The following is a 19,754-nucleotide window of genomic DNA, read 5'->3' as shown; positions in this document are numbered from 1 at the left end:
TCAAAAAACGAAATAGCAGATCCATAAGCTCATATGAGCTTGTGTATCTGCTATTGTTGAATAGCCAAAGTATGACATAATGCTTATAGTGGTTAAAATATAGCAAAGATCGGCCCGGGCTGGCCTAGCGGTCCGGGTACCAGTCCTAGGCTGCTAGTCTGACAAGGCGTCGCGGGTTCGAACCCCGATCCCGACGACCTTCGCTGCATGTCACTCCCCGAAAACGGCCCCCAAAAATATCTTTAAAAAAATAATATATAATAGCTCAAATCTAAAATGACACACAGATGCTTTCCCGCTTTCAAAGGGTCAAGGTGCTTATGCAGTGTTTACAATGGAGGGGTCAGACACATCTAGTACACAGATGGAGAGTCCAGCAGACTGTCTGTGAATTTAGCCTCTCATAGTTCAGTGTCCTGGGAGCATACACCGAGTGTACCAGCCCTGTTTTATAGACAACATTCCTCATGGACAGTTCACATGGACAGGTACGCACAGAGAGAGCACAGACACAATACTGTTGCATACTGGACCTCCTAGGCAGACATCTGCCCAGGGTCCGCTATGTGTCCACACAGACCCGAAGCAGACCCTGAGCAGATGTCCGTCTGTCTGAAACGCTTCTCCTAGGAACAGTGTGTCAGACTGAGATATTATCCATTTTCTCCCGAGGGTAATCTGACAATGGTTGCGGTGTCTCTTTGTATTATTGACGACTCTGCAGCTCCTGCACAAGGACATCGATTTGATTGTGGAAGAAATTATGTTTCTTAACAAACAGCAGAGGGCGCCGTTTTTGCCGATGGGTTCCCAGATTGCTTCTTCCATGACACTGGAAATTACCATTACACAATTACTAGTAATGGAAGATGATCATTTGATTGGTCATAATTAAATCCACCAACAATATTGACAATTATATTTTGCCTAATCAACACAGTTTATGACTTTGCAGAAGGTTCTAATCTCTGCCCTAGACTAGAGCTTGGTATTGCCAACAACCTCAATATGTAGTCCTTGACCACCAATTTAAGATGTTTTAACAAATATATTGTCAGCTGCGGGTTAAAAATCACCTGTGGCTTTCTGTGAGGTTTGGTTTCTGGTTTAAGGACTTCAGTGTTTTGTACCATACCATACCATACCATGCAAATTTTGGGAGGTCGGAATATTGAGAGGTCGGAATGATGACATGGCACCGATTAATTGAACCCACCCCTAGTCCAGACCAAATGTCTTTCGCCATGCCCCGCCCATCATGCCATTGACCACGAGTCACGCCATTTCATAAATGCCCCCAAAATATTGCCCTGAGTGTAAAAAAAAAAGGTGTTTGTGTTTGTATCCTCTCAGGTGACAGAGGAGGTCTACCGGCTGCTGGACAACAACTATGACCTGGTGTGTCGAGGTAAGGTCAGCGTGAAGGGGAAGGGCGAGATGCTCACCTACTTCCTGGAAGGGAAGGTCACGGGCGTGGGCACGGCGACCACGTCGTCCGTCATGCGCTCCGTCAGCCTGGCGCGGAGGATCCACTCCTGTGGCAAAGCCAGCGTCCTCCAGACCATGGACTGCAACTCGTCCCCGGCTAGCCTGGGGACTGCTGCTCACGGCAGCACCCTCCAGATCAACAGCAGCAGCAGCCACCAAGCCACTCGCCTGCCCTCATCCTACGTGCCCGCCTGGGGCAAGGCGGCGCGGGAGGAGCTGGAGGAGTCGGAGAACGAGGTGGAGCTCGGGGACGTCGTGGCGACCACCTCAGGCGTGGCGGTGTAAGGGAACCGCCCCCCCCGGGAGGAAAACACGACTACAAACTTGGATTTTGGCGGAAGGAAACAAAAGAAAGCAAAGTGACCCTGCTGTGCTGGAGGCCACGGAATCAGGCAGGACATCCAGACACATGTCTGGCGGTCAGTGAGTGCTGGCACCTCGCCAGGCACAACCCATTCCAGGACATGGAAATTCATGAGTCATGGATGGTGGGACGACGATGTTGGTGTTATGACCATTAAGGAACTTCAACCACATGCACACGTTTTTTAGAGGCACAACCACAGAATGTCATTGGGACGAAGGAGACAGGCTATCAGATCAACCATCTGGGTTGTTCAAGGTTTTGCTCCTGTACGTACACATTCCGAGTAGAGGGGATGTGCGCGCACGCGCACACACACACACACACACACACACACACACACACACACACACACACACACACACACACACACACACACACACACACACACACACACACACACACACACACACACACACACACACACACACACACACACACACACACACACACACACACAGTAATGCCTGACTTATACATAGTTGCATTGTGAAAATAGCTGATCTACAAACTCACGTGTAGAAAGACGTGCTATGTTTGGTGCGTTACACCAGGGTGCAACCAAGTATAAATCAGGCTATAAATCATGTTCACAATAACGCTGGTGGTCATGCTACAGTTTTTGTTCTGTATGTCCTCTCTGATTATGCCAAGGATCATTTACAGTGTAAGAAAAAAAAAGAAAAACTAAGAAAAAAAACAAATCACAAACCTTTCTTTTTGTCTATGTAAGCATGCATGTGTGTACTGTGTGTGTATGAATCTTGGAATTGTAACGAAATAGCACAAAATACTTTTTATACTCAAAGAATTATCCGGCAGCAAAATGCTTTTTTGGACACGTACAGTATTCAGTAGTGTATACGTTTTTAGAGTTTACAGTACACTTGACAGCCAGTGTTGCCAGATCTTGCGAGAGAATTAAGTAACCAGATCTATGAATACATGCCTAAAAGAAGTGACTAGGCTACACAGCTACAGTATTTGAAAACAGACAATCTACAAGCTCACAAGGCGACACGATGTGAGTTTTGAGCTTGTAGATCTACCATTTTCAAAAATAAATAAATAAAATCTTGTAGAAACAATGCAAAAACTTTTATATTAACATTTTAGCAATACAAATCTTATATGGGGAGGTATGTGGACAAATACATATTAATCTGGGGGTCATGAAAATGAAAATATTTGAGAACCACTGGTTTATAAACATTAGGAAACAAGCCACTACACTTTAGAACCCCCCCCACCCAAAAAAAAGAATACCTCAACCCGCAACTACCAATATTTACAAGTAGTCGCTGAGAATAAGCGGACATGGCAACACTGTTGACAGCCATATATAGGAGCATTGCCCGTGTTGAGAGAAAACCAAAGTAACGAATCTTGAGTTTCAATATCTACACCAGGGGTTTTCAACCAGTGGTCTGGGGACCACCAGTGGTCCTTGAGGGGGTTCCAGGTGGTCCCCAGCTAAATGATGGGGAGTTGGTAACCAAATGGACCCTTATAGATCTTTAACTCTTGAGAGCGTAAAATGAAACCAAATGGACCCTTACGGGTCAGTTAATTTACAAGTCTACACATTTAGTGGATGTAGGTAGCATTGTTATTTCGATCATTTGCCTGTTATCGCTCCTAATGGTACCAACATCAACACAGCATGGTATTGTGGACAAAATCATATCCAACAATGACAACAAAAATATTCTACATTTTGGGTCTTAAAGATTAAAGGCTAAATCTCATCAAAATGTGGTCCGTGGCTCAAAGTGTCGAATACAATAATGGGCCCTGATACGAAAAGGGTTGAAAACCACTGATCTACACCCCCGCATTGTACTAGTGAGTTCAATCAAGTCTTCAGCTTTTCTGTTGAAACATAAAATAATAAAACATCCCAACCGCTGCTTTTCAGCTCTACTCTTCACATATCCCACGGTGGTGCTGTGCACGTCGTTTGATATATCACTCAAGTGTGACAGACTGAACTCAAACATAATTATGTCAACAAAGGTTGCTATAAAATGTCAAGGTACAGCTGAAGACAAATGTTTTTTTACTGATATTGTATAGGGCACTGGTTCACAAACACTGGGACGGACTCGGGACCCATTTGGGGGTCGCGGAGACATTTTTATGGGTCCTTGTCCTTCTATTTTTTTGTAACCCACATTTTCTTCTGAATTATTATTTCAAAACATAAAAAAAAAAAAAGCAACATTTTTCATGAATTCAAGACAAATTCAATGATTTCTTCAGTAATTTCATGAAGTTTAAGAAGTCGTAGTGATAATAGCCCACAATGCAGTGCGAAGCACCGCATTGCGTGGTGAGCTTGTAGATAGGCTATTTTCACTAGTTTGGGTCCCTGGGAGACATCAAATTTCTCTTTTGGGTTGGAAATCAATTGTAGCCAAGAATCATGATCAATGTTTGCTGATGTTACCTTGCCCTGTTTGAGGATGACGTTGGACTATGTGTGTGTGGCCCGCATGAAGTGTACACACGGAAGTAATGACCATGGCTTTGAGGAGGTCATGGGGTCAAGAGTGGGTACTGGGTACAGGGGAAGGTGTGTTGACCTGCAGAGCAATGCCTTCTGATTGATTGATTGATTGATTGATTGAAGTATTTATTAACAGATTGGAGAATTACAGTACATGTCAAGCACAACTCAATACTAAACTGTTAACTGTGGACGACACCATAAAGCTTGTTTACAAATAGGGTCCACCATGTTCAATTCATCATATCATCATCACATATAGAGATGTACAAATACACACTTCTATAGAGCCAAAAACAGGAAATCATCATAGAGGTAAAAAGGATTCAGATTTTACGGGGGCCAGTTTCGAATTGCAGCCATCCGTAGGTGCCCTTTGAGAGCAGTTTTGAAGGAGTCAAGGGATTTGCATGTCTTAATGCCAAACCTTATGAAACAATCACGTCATTTCATATACTGTAGATGTAATCGCACAGGGGTACACACAGTACCCATGCACCATCACATGTGCACACACACACACACACACACACACACACACACACACACACACACACACACACACACACACACACACACACACACACACACACACACACACACACACACACACACACACACACACACACACACACACACACACACACACACACACACACACACGCCATTGATTTAATCATCCATACAATACGGGACAGCTAACATAGTAAGCACACAAGCTCTACAGAAACAGAAAGACTGAACCTACTGCTTTACACTCTGACATGTGCAATGTCTGACATCGTGCATTCATGCATTGACATTGCATCGCTGTTGTTAAACCTTCAAGCGTATTCATGGTACTTTTCTATCATTCCTCCTGATCCTCTGAAGAATGAGCTCAGATCCACTGTCAGATGTGCATGTGGCCCATTCTATCATTCTGTTATACGTCTAGATACCATCTTAGCCTAACAGAGTAACTTTTCACATGATCTGCAAAAGTCTAAATTCATCATGTTTTTTGCCTTACTTATAAAACAATAAGCTTACAGTGATTGAACCTGCCTTTTAGATATATTCACTTTGATATGCAGATATTTACTTTTGTAAATAGCCAAAAGCTGTAAACTATGTTGTATCTTGTACAGTGTAAAGTTGGGTTATGGAATATTTTGTAATAAATGCAATATTGGTGTACAAAATATCCAATGATGTAGGCCTGTGTTTATTTTTTTTTAAGTTACCGTTTTAAATGAAGCAAAAAAAAATTGTATGAGAGTACGAATCAGGAAGTTATCACTAAATGATTTTTATTTTGTATGGTCACTAGCCTACATATGTTATGGTTCTTGGTTATGTCTAAGTCTCTCACTCACTCACACACACACACACACACACACACACACACACACACACACACACACACACACACACACACACACACACACACACACACACACACACACACACACACACACACACACACACACACACACACACACACACACACACACACACACACACACACACACACACACACACACACACACACACACACACAGAGCTTGTACTGTAAATCTGCTATTTTCAATGTATAATAAAGGGTAAATGGTGCATTTATATAGCACTTTTACCCAAAGCGCTTTACATAGATGTGCATTACATGATTCACCCATTCTCACACACATTCATACACAGATGGTGGAGCAAACCATGCGAAGGCAGTAAGGCACCAACCTGCACATCGGGATAAATTAGGGGTTCAGTGTCTGGCTCAAGGACAATTCGACACTAGCAATGCAATGCGTTGTGTGAGCTTAACTGTACATCTGCTATTTCCAGTATGCAACACAATTGTACATTGGTTACGGAGCATAAATTATGCATTATACAGACTGCATGCAATCATTTTGTGTCCCTTTGCCTTAGTGTCAACTATATTATATACCATCAGTGTTTCACCCACACAAACAATGACAGGTTTATTACGCCGGGTATATTTCCACAGCAGTTACGCACGGCACCAGGATGTCACCATGTTCCAAACATGGACTAGGGGCCAATGTTTTCCCAGCGTTGATGTATAGCTTGCCAGGGGTTCACTCAGTCTACAGTTGAGTCAACAAAGAGGCAGACTTGCTCAACCATTTCCCCTTCAAGTTCACAAAGTCTGTTAGGACTGTTCTTTGCAATGGATGCAGACCTCTGCAACAACACGCAAATTCCCTTTCTTTATCATGTATTTTATTTGCACAAAATACAACAAGGCAATGATGAAAATAATGTCAATATATGCAGGAGAGGAGATGCCAATAATATACAAATCAGTATAGAGAACATTGAGGTGAAATTGAGAATAATGATTTTGTTTTTATGTCAATTTGAGGAAAGTTTGGCAAAATAAAGATGAAGTCCAGAATACAGCTAGAGCCTCTATGAATATTGGCAAATGTAACTGTCACTCACCCAAATTAGACATATGCAGATTTTTCACAACCTGTCAAAGTTTTCAGTTGAAAAATAGTTATCAAGTGCCAGTCATATGAATGAATGAATGGGATTCTGGGCCATAGTCATATGACAAAGTATAAATTATGATTTATTCTGAATGTGGAGCTTGTTGATTGAGACTATAGGTTTAGGGTTGTTGTTAACTATGACAATCTTTATTATAAAATGTTGTAAAAGTGAAGGGAAATCATTTTCATCCATGCACAACTTGAAAAGTGTTGATTTGAAACTGACATGTCATTGTGGTTGCTGCACTCAGCATTCTGAAGATATTATTTTCACATAGAGATTCTGAAGGTAATTTAGTGTGATTTTCTTCGTCAAAACAACAATTTACTGTGTTACTGCCAAGGACTATCTCCCCTGAAGTTAAATATATACGAGGTGATAAATGCTATTACAATGCATTTGTATAGTTCATAAATTCATATTGCTGATCTGACTATGCAGAATTCCATTGAGTACACTGTATAGCATATCACTTTTTCAGGCAATTGTTGTTTGAGGTAGGCTACTCTTATAAGAGTAATAGATAATAATTAAAATGTGTATGCAGTCACTGTGATAATATGCAGTGGTTTCAGGAGCACTGGGGGAGGGGGGGGGGGGTTGCCCTTGTCATGTTGGCAAATTGACCTTGAACACTGTCTAAATATGGTACAGTTGGCATAAACATGTCTCTTTTGTTTTCTGAAACTGTGTCAAGGCTGACCATACAGACCAGATTGACCTTCGGCTTCCAATCACAAAATAAATTCTAAACATAGGCCAGTATCATTCTGTAGGCCTAATGACTATCATTTAACACTATACATACCGTAATTCAACTGAAAGGCATTGCAAAAACATATAATTTTATCCTTATCATTATTATTATTATTTGAAGAAACATCACAGTAGTGCCTAGTGAATATTCTGAAGAACCAATGCAGCTGCTATTATGTGAAGTCTGCTAGTTTTCCATGAAGCAATGAAGGGTATCCAAGGTAAAAGATGATAGGGTGATCTTCACAAACAACACGTACTCCCCCTGAAAGGGGTCAACGACTCACTAGATAAACTGGGTCATTCATGATTAGGCCTACACACGTCATGTCTGTATAGTAAAGGATACCCTTCTGGTTCTGGGCCAAAACTAGTCGTGATTTTTACCGGCAATTCGGCAAAGCAAAATTAGCAAAAGTTTTTTTTTAATTCTACAAGATTTGTATTAGTAGATATAGACTTTTCTAGTTGTGCAATTAGGCCTATGTAATGCAAGGTTAGACAGTGACTGAACTTGTGTTGCACTGCACATCCATTCTACAAACACTTTCAATCAATCAATCACTCACAGGTGCCGCTTTCATGAACAGATCCCCGACGCCAAACCTGTTTTGTTTTGGGGAGCACTGGTTTCTGTTCATTCAACCTCTGGTCTGGCCTGTGTTCAACGGTACCGCGCGCACTCTGCGCAGAGAAGTCAAGAACACTGACAAGCTCACATCGCGTCGCGGATGTGACCGTTGTGAGCTTAGAGGTCTGTTGTTCTCGGCAGCTCTCTGTGCGCAACACACCTTCGCACGGAGGCGGAGCATAAAGGAAATGCGTATAGCAAGCTACACAAAGTACACATTTATTTGATCGAGTCCCCTCCCCCTGTGGACACTGCAGAGACACCTTTTCAGACGCAGCAACTCCGAACATGCATGAAATGGTGTCTCTGCAGTGTCCACTGTCCCCAGACAGGAGGTGAGGAGGGACGTGTATCTCGCAGATTGAAAATGTCAAAATCGATCAATACATCTACGATTACGCGTCTACATTTTAGGCTACCTGTCCGACAGTGCCCGTGCACACCTGATCTAACTTAACATAGCAATGCCCAATTTGCCCATACCTGCCTGCCTGCACACCTGATCTAACTTAAGTCGTTACTGAAGGTTCAGGAGCACTGAAAATCTGATCTACCTTGACAGTTGACCACAAATAACATCATGGATATTGGGCAGCCAAATGTAAGTTGAAAATATAACAGACTCCTGATCGAATCAAACTAAATCTAATGTCTACAATTCCATGTTAGAGCTTGTCTAGGGTCGGGGGTCCCTATTATTATATTACTTTAATTGTTTTTGTGGTGTACATGTGGTCATACACAGTAGTGTGAACAATGAAACAATCAAATAAGCCAAAGGCTTCAGTTCTACTTCTAAGATGTGACCAAAATTGAGAGACACCACACCACACAAAACCACACAGTGAGGCAAGAATGAAGTCCAAAGTCAATGTTATTTTGTGCAGTTTTCTGGACCCACATATTTTTTCACAGAATCAAAGGTTTTATGGTCATGACTCACCAGGATCCTGGATGGCTTGATTGTAGGCATAGAATAATTTATGTGTATATTTCTGTAAATCTCTGGGAAAAATGAATGGCCGATTTTTTCAGTGGGTCCAGAAAACCACGCCTACTGCAGTACAGGGCAGTGGAACATCGGGAAAGGGCATGCATCAATTCAATGTTCAATAGAGGGTATGCGCATGCATAAAGTTAATGGGAAATCGAGTGGCAAAGTGACAGGCAAAGTGAGCTTAACATTGTTTAATGTCGTTTAATGCCATTAGAGATGACTTCTCTGTTTGGATGGCTGGGCTGTCAAGGCCAGAAAGTAGTTTTTAGCCACTCGGTAGGCATTCCTGCATAACTTCCTGGTTTGATGATGATGTCACGCGCATACCCTCTATAGGAGGTGGGCAGGGGGGTCTCTTTCAGAGCTGTCCAGGGCAGTCATTAAAAGCACTGTAAGATCAGATGTAGATTGCAGTCATTAAATTGCCACAAGTTCCAACGATTAAAAGCCGATACAACAGGTTAAAGTGTCTTGTGCATGAGGGTTTTTTTTTACATCCCTTTCCAATGGGGTCCATTTGGTTTCTGCTCCAGTCCAAGTCCGTCCTTCCTTCCTCCTCTGTCCAACTGCCTCACTCTGACTTCAACAGTGGCTTAACAGGGAGAGAATTCCAGCCTAACACCAACACAATATCAACATAAAACCATCTATAATACAAATGAATCAGCAGTTTGTCAGCATGGCATATACTCGCGAGTCGCGACTCTACACTACAGTGTGCTCCTTTTAATACTTCTAGTGCTAGGCCTGAACTGGAACAAATTATGTTCCTTACACAAGCTTGAAATATTCAAATTATGAATAGTTCAGTCAGAAAACTCAAATAGATTTAACCGATATTTTGTCTTGGCGTTCAGCTCTGCTACATTTTTCTCCCTGCTCGGCACAATTAAACACCATCATTAAACATTAAGGGAGGGAGATTGATATACAATAACAACCCCCCACAGGGAACATAAATAACAGAGCCCACCGGTGGTGGTGGGAGGAAACATCACATAACAACAACCAGGAACCATAAGCAGAAGGAAGGCAGGAAGAAGCATGCAGTCCAGTGAGCTTAAATACCCTGCCCAATTGGTCAGCTGACTGCCACATCAGCGAATGACATGTGGGTCTTGCACACACTGAATACACCCACATAGGGTATGGCGTATGGGCACATCTAAGATTCCATGCGCGGCCAAAGGAAGCTGACTCCTGACGTCTTTTCCGGGTTTTTAGACAGCTGGTGGATGGAAAAGAAGCTCCACCCACGCGGCAGGTTGCCGCGTCGGCCAGATTCCCGGAAAAGCTTGCCCCAGCGGCAACCTGCCGCGTGGGTGGAGCCTCTTTTCCATCCACCAGCTGTCTATAAAAAAACGGAAATGACGCAAAACACAGCTTCTTCTGTCCACGCATGGAATCTAAAGTGTGCCCAGGCTCATAGTAATGCAGCATATTAACCCCTTGACTTGAGTATATGTATGCGCCCAATTGAGCATGAAACCCCTCGAGTATATCTGACTGAACTAACTCTGCATGCTACGTATCATTTATTAGTTAACTTCTAAAACCCCCCCAAAAAAACCCCCAATTGAGACGGTTGATAGAGAATGCTTATTAAAGTGTGTAAACTGGAGACAAGTTGGGTCAATATGGTGTGTGTGTGTGTGTGTGTGTGTGTGTGTGTGTGTGTGTGTGTGTGTGTGTGTGTGTGTGTGTGTGTGTGTGTGTGTGTGTGTGTGTGTGTGTGTGTGTGTCCACATTAAAAAAATCACACTTGTGTGAGGTGAGGGGCGCTCTTACATACATACATACATCATAAATCACATTCCGTGCTCAGCCAATCAGCTGTATGAGCACGTTGCGTGCTCATACAGACAGACAGACAGACATACGCACAAAGCTGTGCATAGGAGGAGCTATAGCGCCCCTCAAAAAAAGTAGAATTGTAATAATTGTGACAGGCCTATACCAACAGGAGGTCGCAGCAGATGGCCAAGAAGAAAGCATCCCAGTGGAGACAGCAGGAGAAGAGGACAGAATCCTAGTGGAGACAACAGACAGAGATGAGGACAGCATCCCAGTGGAGACAGCAGGAGAAGAGGACAGAATCCTAGTGGAGACAACAGACAGAGATGAGGACAGCATCCCAGTGGAGACAGCAGGAGAAGAGGACAGAATCCTAGTGGAGACAACAGACAGAGATGAGGACAGCATCCCAGTGGAGACAACAGACAGAGATGAGGACAGCATCCCAGTGGAGACAACAGACAGAGATGAGGACAGCATCCCAGTGGAGACAACAGACAGAGATGAGGACAGCATCCCAGTGGAGACAACAGACAGAGATGAGGACAGCATCCCAGTGGAGACAACAGACAGAGATGAGGACAGCATCCCAGTGGAGACAGACAGAGATGAGGACAGCATCCCAGTGGAGACAACAGACAGAGATGAGGACAGCATCCCAGTGGAGACAACAGACAGAGATGAGGACAGCATCCCAGTGGAGACAACAGACAGAGATGAGGACAGCATCCCAGTGGAGACAACAGACAGAGATGAGGACAGCATGCCAGTGGAGACAACAGACAGAGATGAGGACAGCATCCTAGTGGAGACAACAGACAGAGATGAGGACAGCATCCTAGTGGAGACAACAGACAGAGATGAGGACAGCATCCCAGTGGAGACAACAGACAGAGATGAAGACAGCATCCCAGTGGAGACAACAGACAGAGATGAGGACAGCATCCTAGTGGAGACAGCAGGAGATGAGGACAGCATCCCAGTGGAGACAACAGACAGAGATGAGGACAGCATCCTAGTGGAGACAACAGACAGAGATGAGGACAGCATCCTAGTGGAGACAACAGACAGAGATGAGGACAGCATCCCAGTGGAGACAACAGACAGAGATGAGGACAGCATCCCAGTGGAGACAACAGACAGAGATGAGGACAGCATCCCAGTGGACACAGCAGATGACCAACAGGACAGTGTTGCAGTGGACACAGCAGATGACCAACAGGACAGCGTTGCAGTGGACACAGCAGATGACCAACAGGACAGCGTTGCAGTGGACACAGCAGATGACCAACAGGACAGCGTTGCAGTGGACACAGCAGATGACCAACAGGCCAGTGTTGCAGTGGACACAGCAGAAGGCCAACAGGACAGTGTTGCAGTGGACACAGCAGATGACCAACAGGCCAGTGTTGCAGTGGACACAGCAGAAGGCCAACAGGACAGTGTTGCAGTGGACACAGCAGATGACCAACAGGCCAGTGTTGCAGTGGACACAGCAGATGACCAACAGGCCAGTGTTGCAGTAGACACAGCAGAAGACCAAGTGGACACAGCAGAAGGCCAACAGGACAGTGTTGCAGTGGACACAGCAGAAGGCCAACAGGACAGTGTTGCAGTGGACACAGCAGATGACCAACAGGCCAGTGTTGCAGTAGACACAGCAGAAGGCCAAGAGGACAGTGTTGCAGTGGACACAGCAGAAGGCCCAGAGGACAGTGTTGCAGTGGACACAGCAGAAGGCCAACAGGACAGTGTTGCAGTGGACACAGCAGATGACCAACAGGCCAGTGTTGCAGTAGACACAGCAGAAGGCCAAGAGGACAGTGTTGCAGTGGACACAGCAGAAGGCCCAGAGGGCAGTGTTGCAGTGGACACAGCAGAAGGCCAACAGGACAGTGTTGCAGTGGACACAGCAGAAGGCCAAGAGGACAGTGTTGCAGTGGACACAGCAGAAGGCCAAGAGGACAGTGTTGCAGTGGACACAGCAGATGACCAACAGGCCAGCGTTGCAGTAGACACAGCAGAAGGCCAAGAGGACAGTGTTGCAGTGGACACAGCAGAAGGCCAAGAGGACAGTGACTTTGAAGACCAGAGGCCTCCTGTCAAGAAGAGACGCAAAAAGGTGAGTACCAGTAATATATTAGATGTTTTAGAATAAGAAATCGAGGCTTCTGTATAACTTTTCTTAACCTGGATTTCTCATCAATGTTTTCAACCCTCCAAAGTGGATCTCTTTCCCACATGGGTGAGAGCTCTGATGGTCAACATTGAGGAGGCAACAACTCATGAGTTGGTCATTGAGAAAGGCAAATTAGGAACATGGCGTTTAACTTAAATAAAATAAAATAAAGAAATCCTATATCAAACTGGCTATACTTGAAATTAATAAGGTTGATTACTGCAGGTATTAAGCAATGCCCCAACAGTACCTAGAAGGGTCAAGTGTAGGCCTCACCCATGTCACTCTGAGGTAGAAATCTGACCCATTGTTTCTGAACGTCTGTTTCAGGCCCAGCAAGAGTCCAAATGGACCATATGTACACAGTTAAATAAGCACTGAGGGTTTTACAGTGTAGATTGTGGGTCCCAGAGATGAAAACAACAAATTGTATCAAGTGGGAGTCCATCCATGGCCTAATGCATATCAAACTGGGGGTCAAAAAGGGTTGCATCACTGGATTGAGTGACATCATGGGGCCAAATGGCAGCCAGGGATGTCATGGCACTTGTGTGCATTAAGCATACGGTGTGTTGTGGTGTCTAGAGTTCTGCCCAGATAGCTGTTACAAATACTCCAAATATCACTGCATTCTTTATCTTATTTAAGTTGTCCGTGATAGAGGATGAGGACAGCATCCCACCAGTGGAGACTGTAGAACATCAACAGGAGAGAAGAAGAAGGGGACGTCCTATTGTGAGTACCAGTAATGAGATATGTACGTTGTCTTGAGCTCTGCCAAGTCCTGATGGTTTGAAAATGAATGAGTCTATATGCACCATTCCAGGGACGGAGACCACCTTGGCGCTCTCACTCCCCAGACCCGTTGGAGTCCACAGCCATCTCTTTCTATGAGGAGCTGGCGTCTGATTCCGAGACTCCGGAGCATGAGGTTAGGAGAGGGGTCACTTGAGGAATAAAGGTTGAATGATCACATTATTGTTTTGAACTTTGCCAAAGGCCAGTCAGTGTAAAATGAATTTATCAGGGCACTGCTGTTTGAAATCCCCACAGAGTTGGTCCTCCATCAGGCAGAGTGCGTCCTCCTCCAGAGAGAGGGTTCACGCAGAAGAAAACCAACGTCAGGGCAGCATCTCGGTGGAGACACCAGAAGACCAACAGGTACTGTTGTCATTTTGTTTGTTACAAATAATTGCGATTTAAAGATGGAGTGCCACAATTTTCCAGTTTTTCATGTGTCTATGAGGTGACAGTACTTCATTAGACACCCTGGAGTCGTTTATATGTGCAATGGTGTATTAACTTTGTATTTAGGGTTTCTTCCTGGAGGCTGAACCCTTGACAGTCAAACGGGCCAATGAAATAAACAGTATAGTGACATCACATTATCAGCCCCTTCCCTAACCCCTCCCCTTTATCATACAACTACAGCTGTGGGTGCGGCTTCAGTTCAGGTGGATGACCACCCATCACCACCCACCAGGCAAACCATGCATACTTAATGAACTGGTGGGCGTGTCCACATAAAAGCATGATTTTAACAAATACTGTACACTTTTTGGAAAAAGTTCTTCCTCCTTATATTATAATAATACCTGATGATCATGTTTTAGGGTGGAAAAAATCGTGGCACTCCATCTTTAACAATTTGTGTTCTTAGCATTGGACATTAGAACATCAATCAAAATCAAATTATTTTTGCACAGGGAAGATATGACAGATAACTTATATACACATACAATGACCAGTACTGATAAACACTATGGCCAAACTGAAAATGCATTTAGTATACTTTAAAAGATTTTCAAAAATGGTGGAAACAGCCGATCTACAAGCTACAATACGTCAATGCTTGTAGACCTGCAATCTGGGAACCCATTCTCTGGGGGCACTACCTCTTTTTTGTTGGCCTACCAACAGGACAGAGTTGCAGTGGACACAGCAGATGACCAACAGGCCAGCATTGCAGTGGACACAGCAGATGACCAACAGGACAACGTTGCAGTGGACACAGCAGATGACCAACAGGACAGTGTTGCAGTGGACACAGCAGAAGGCCAACAGGCCAGTGTTGCAGTGGACACAGCAGATGACCAACAGGCCAGCGTTGCAGTAGACACAGCAGAAGGCCAAGAGGACAGTGATTTCTGGCCTCCTGGCGTCTCCTCTCCTGTCAAGAGGAGACGCAGAAAGGTAATATATTAGATGTTTAAGATGTTTTAGAATAAGAAATCGAGGCTTCTGTATAACTTTTCTTAACCTGAATTTCTCATCAATATTTTCACCCTCCAAGGTGGATCTCTGATGGTCAACATCGAGGTTGGTCATTGAGAGTTGGTCATTGAGAAAAATTAGGGAAAAAAAAAATCCTATCAAACTGGCTATACTTGAAATTAATAAATCAATAAATTATTAAACAATGTCCTAACAGTACCTAAAAGGTCAAGTGTAGGACTCACCCATGTCACTCTGAGGTATAGATTTGACCCATCAGGGGGTGCATTGATTCACTGTTTCTGAACTTCTGGTTCGGGCCCACCAAGAGTCCAAATGGACCATATGTACACAGTTAAATAAGCACTGAGGGTTTTACAGTGTAGATTGTGGGTCCCAGAGATGAAAACAACAAATTGTATCAAGTGGGAGTCCGTCCACGGCCTAATGCATATCAAACTGGGGGTCAAAAAGGGTTGCATCACTGGATTGAGTGACATCATGGGGCCAAATGGCAGCCAGGGATGTTGTGCATGGCACTTGTTGTGGTGTCTAGAGTTCTGCCCAGATAGCTGTTACAAATACTCCAAATATCACTACATTCTTTATCTTATTTAAGTTGTCCGTGATAGAGGATGAGGATGAGGACAGCATCCCACCAGTGGAGACTGTAGAACATCAACAGGAGAGAAGAAGAAGGGGACGTCCTATTGTGAGTACCAGTAATAAGATATGTACGTTGTCTTGAGCTCTGCCAAGTCCTGATGGTTTGAAAATGAATGAGTCTATATGCACCATTCCAGGGACAGAGACCACCTTGGCGCTCTCACTCCTCAGACCCATTGGAGTCCATAGCCATCGCTTTCCATGAGCTGGAAACTATGGCGTCTGATCGCGAGACTCCGGAGCATGAGGTTAGGAGAGGGGTCACTTGAGGAATAAAGGTCGAATGATAACATATTGTTTTGAACTTTGCCAAAGGCCAGTCAGTGTAAAATGAATTTATCAGGGCACTGCTGTTTGAAATCCCCACAGAGTTGGTCCTCCATCAGGCAGAGTGCGTCCTCCTCCAGAGAGAGGGTTCACGCAGAAGAAAACCAACATCAAGGCAGCATCTCGGTGGAGACACAGGCCAGCGTTGCAGTAGACACAGCAGAAAGCCAAGAGGACAGTGACTTCTGGCCTCTTGACAAGAGGAGACGCAGAAAGGTAATATATTAGATGTTTAAGATGTTTTAGAATAAGAAATCGAGGCTTCTGTATAACTTTTCTTAACCTGAATTTCTCATCAATATTTTCACCCTCCAAGGTGGATCTCTGATGGTCAACATCGAGGTTGGTCATTGAGAGTTGGTCATTGAGAAAGGCAAATTAGAAACATTTCTTTTTTCTTTAAAAAGTAAAATAAAGAAATCCTATCAAACTGGCTATACTTGAAATTAATAAATCAATAAATGATTAAACAATGTCCCAACAGTACCTAGAAGGTCAAGTGTAGGACTCACCATTGCGTGGCACATCTATGCACGCAATGTCTATGTTCACAGGCTTCGGTGTGCGGCCTAGAGGGCATCTGAGCATGTGCGGCACTACAAGTCTTACACTAAATGCGTTCGGGAAACCCAGCCAATGACCGGTACCTATGCACTATGGCCAAACAAAAAATGCATATAATTTTAATTTTATACTTTAAAAGATTTTCAAAAATGGCGGAAACAGCCGATCTACAAACTACAATATGTCAATGCTTGTAGACCTGCAATCTGGGAACCCATTTGGTGGGGGCACTACCTCGTTTTTTGTGTAGAAACTGCAATTCAGTTTGGCTCCGGGTGCTTCTGTGTTTATTCCTACCAACAACAACAATACATGTTTAAGGCAGAGGTGCTGACAGATTCTTGCTAGATTAGGGGATCTGCAATAATTGTGATTGGCCTACCAACAGGACAGAGTTGCAGTGGACACAGCAGAAGGCCCAGAGGACAGTGTTGCAGTGGACACAGCAGAAGGCCAACAGGACAGTGTTGCAGTGGACACAGCAGAAGGCCAACAGGACAGTGTTGCAGTGGACACAGCAGAAGGCCAACAGGCCAGTGTTGCAGTGGACACAGCAGATGACCAACAGGCCAGCGTTGCAGTGGACACAGCAGAAGGCCAACAGGACAGCGTTGCAGTGGACACAGCAGAAGGCCAACAGGACAGCGTTGCAGTGGACACAGCAGAAGGCCAACAGGACAGCGTTGCAGTGGACACAGCAGAAGGCCAACAGGACAGCGTTGCAGTGGACACAGCAGAAGGCCAACAGGCCAGTGTTGCAGTGGACACAGCAGAAGGCCAACAGGACAGCGTTGCAGTGGACACAGCAGATGACCAACAGGCCAGCGTTGCAGTGGACACAGCAGAAGGCGAAGAGGACAGTGACTTCTGGACTCCTGTCAAGAAGAGACGCAGAAAGGTAATATATTAGATGTTTAAGATGTTTTAGAATAAGAAATCGAGGCTTCTGTATAACTTTTCTTAACCTGAATTTCTCATCAATATTTTCACCCTCCAAGGTGGATCTCTGATGGGCAACATCGAGGTTGGTCATTGAGAGTTGGTCATTGAGAAAGGCAAATTAGAAACTTTTTTTTTCTTTAAAAAGTAAAATAAAGAAATCCTATCAAACTGGCTATACTTGAAATTAATAAATCAATAAATTATTAAACAATGCCCCAACAGTACCTAAAAGGTCAAGTGTAGGCCTCACCCATGTCACTCTGAGGTATAAATTTGACCCAGCAGGGGGTGCATTGTTTCTGAACGTCTGTTTCAGGCCCAGCAAGAGTCCAAATGGACCATATGTACACAGTTAAATAAGCACTGAGGGTTTTACAGTGTAGATTGTGGGTCCCAGAGATGAAAACAAATTGTATCAAGTGGGAGTCCATCCATGGCCTAATGCATATCAAACTGGGGGTCAAAAAGGGTTGCATCACTGGATTGAGTGACATCATGGGGCCAAATGGCAGCCAGGGATGTCATGGCACTTGTGTGCATTAAGCATACGGTGTGTTGTGGTGTCTAGAGTTCTGCCCAGATAGCTGTTACAAATACTCCAAATATCACTGCATTCTTTATCTTATTTAAGTTGTCCGTGATAGAGGATGAGGATGAGGACAGCATCCCACCAGTGGAGACTGTAGAACATCAACAGGAGAGAAGAAGAAGGGGACGTCCTATTGTGAGTACCAGTAATAAGATATGTACGTTGTCTTGAGCTCTGCCAAGTCCTGATGGTTTGAAAATGAATGAGTATTATGCACCATTCCAGGGACAGAGACCACCTTGGCGCTCTCACTCCTCAGACCCATTGGAGTCCACAGCCATCTCTTTCCATGAGAAGCTGGAAACTATGGCGTCTGATCGCGATAGAGTTCTGCCCAGATAGCTGTTACAAATACTCCAAATATCACTACATTCTTTATCACATACTTTATTATTCTTTATCTTTATTTAGAGTTCTCTTGTCAAGAAGAGCCGCAGAAAGAAGGTGAGTACCAGTCATATATTTGATGTTTAAGATGTTTTAGAATAAGAAATCGAGGCTTCTGTATAACTTTTCTTGCCTGAATTTCTCAGGTGGATCTCTTTCCCACATGGGTGAGAGCTCTGATGGTCAACATTGAGGAGGCAACAACTCACGAGTTGGTCATTGAATAAGGCAAATCAGAAACATGACATTTTTCTTTGATAAGAAATGATAACAATTAAATAAAGAAATCCTATAAAACTGGCTACACTTGAAATGAATATGGTTGATTGCTGCAGGTATTAAACAATGCCCCAACAGTACCTAGATTAGAAGGGTCAAATGTCGGGTATAAATTTGACCCAGTGTTTCTGAACGTCTGGTTCGGGGCACACCAGGGGTCCAAATGGACCATATGTACACAGTGAAATAAGCACTGAGGGTTTTATAGTGTAGATTGGGTTCCCAGATAAAGGAAAATAAAAATCACACCCGTGTGAACTGAGTGGTGTAAGGTATTATATAGCCTGATCAGCTCTGACGTAATGAAATCAGCTCTGACGTAATGAAATCACACCCGGGTGAACTGGGTGACCGTAGCAACCATGCTCATTTTTTCTGCACAGACTAACAAAGCCAGTTGTAGGAGTGGTTTACACCACTCAAAAAACCAACAACAACAACAAATTGTATCAAGTGGGAGTCCATGGCCTAATGCATATCAAACTGGGGCTCAAAACAGGTTGTAGGCCTATCACTGGATTGAGTGACATCATGGGGCCAAATGGCAGCCAGGCATGTTGTGCATG

At 44.1% G+C, this 19,754-nt stretch overlaps 2 protein-coding genes across 6 annotated transcripts in view; both read left to right on the top strand.

The window, feature by feature from the left end:
* Nucleotides 1–2,786, top strand: part of LOC306912357 (adenylate cyclase type 1-like) — a gene marked incomplete at its 5' end in the record, with an annotated part of 56,725 nt that extends 53,939 nt beyond the window's left edge. For all 3 annotated transcript variants that reach the window (XM_079488514.1, XM_079488513.1, XM_079488512.1), the window contains one exon: nucleotides 1,354–2,786. In XM_079488514.1, the coding sequence (XP_079344640.1) occupies nucleotides 1,354–1,773 (420 nt within the window). In that variant the 3' untranslated portion in view covers nucleotides 1,774–2,786. The remainder of the gene's footprint in view (nucleotides 1–1,353) is intronic.
* A 5,817-nt stretch (nucleotides 2,787–8,603) lies between these two features.
* Nucleotides 8,604–19,205, top strand: LOC306912356 (uncharacterized protein). 3 transcript variants are annotated; one of them, XM_079488509.1, is made up of 14 exons: nucleotides 8,604–8,851; nucleotides 11,211–13,163; nucleotides 13,869–13,955; nucleotides 14,047–14,151; nucleotides 14,274–14,381; nucleotides 15,141–15,413; nucleotides 16,054–16,146; nucleotides 16,238–16,348; nucleotides 16,470–16,643; nucleotides 17,380–17,889; nucleotides 18,565–18,657; nucleotides 18,748–18,879; nucleotides 18,941–18,966; nucleotides 19,056–19,155. In XM_079488509.1, exons 1-12 carry the CDS (start codon nucleotides 8,831–8,833, stop codon nucleotides 18,862–18,864), a joined length of 3,645 nt encoding a protein of 1,214 aa, XP_079344635.1. In that variant the 5' UTR covers nucleotides 8,604–8,830; the 3' UTR covers nucleotides 18,865–18,879; nucleotides 18,941–18,966; nucleotides 19,056–19,155. The 3 variants fall into 3 exon arrangements, with proteins under 3 accessions (XP_079344635.1, XP_079344636.1, XP_079344637.1); XM_079488510.1 differs by lacking the exon at nucleotides 18,748–18,879 and having other exon boundaries at nucleotides 18,934–18,966; nucleotides 19,056–19,205; XM_079488511.1 differs by lacking the exons at nucleotides 13,869–13,955; nucleotides 14,047–14,151; nucleotides 14,274–14,381; nucleotides 15,141–15,413.
* Nucleotides 19,206–19,754: the final 549 nt, after the last annotated feature.

This window comes from Electrona antarctica, assembly GCF_951216825.1.
Source record: "Electrona antarctica genome assembly, chromosome: 19".
Taxonomy (NCBI): Eukaryota; Metazoa; Chordata; class Actinopteri; order Myctophiformes; family Myctophidae; genus Electrona; species Electrona antarctica.
Note: the sequence above shows the minus strand (reverse complement) of the source record. Positions and strands in the feature narration are given on the sequence as shown.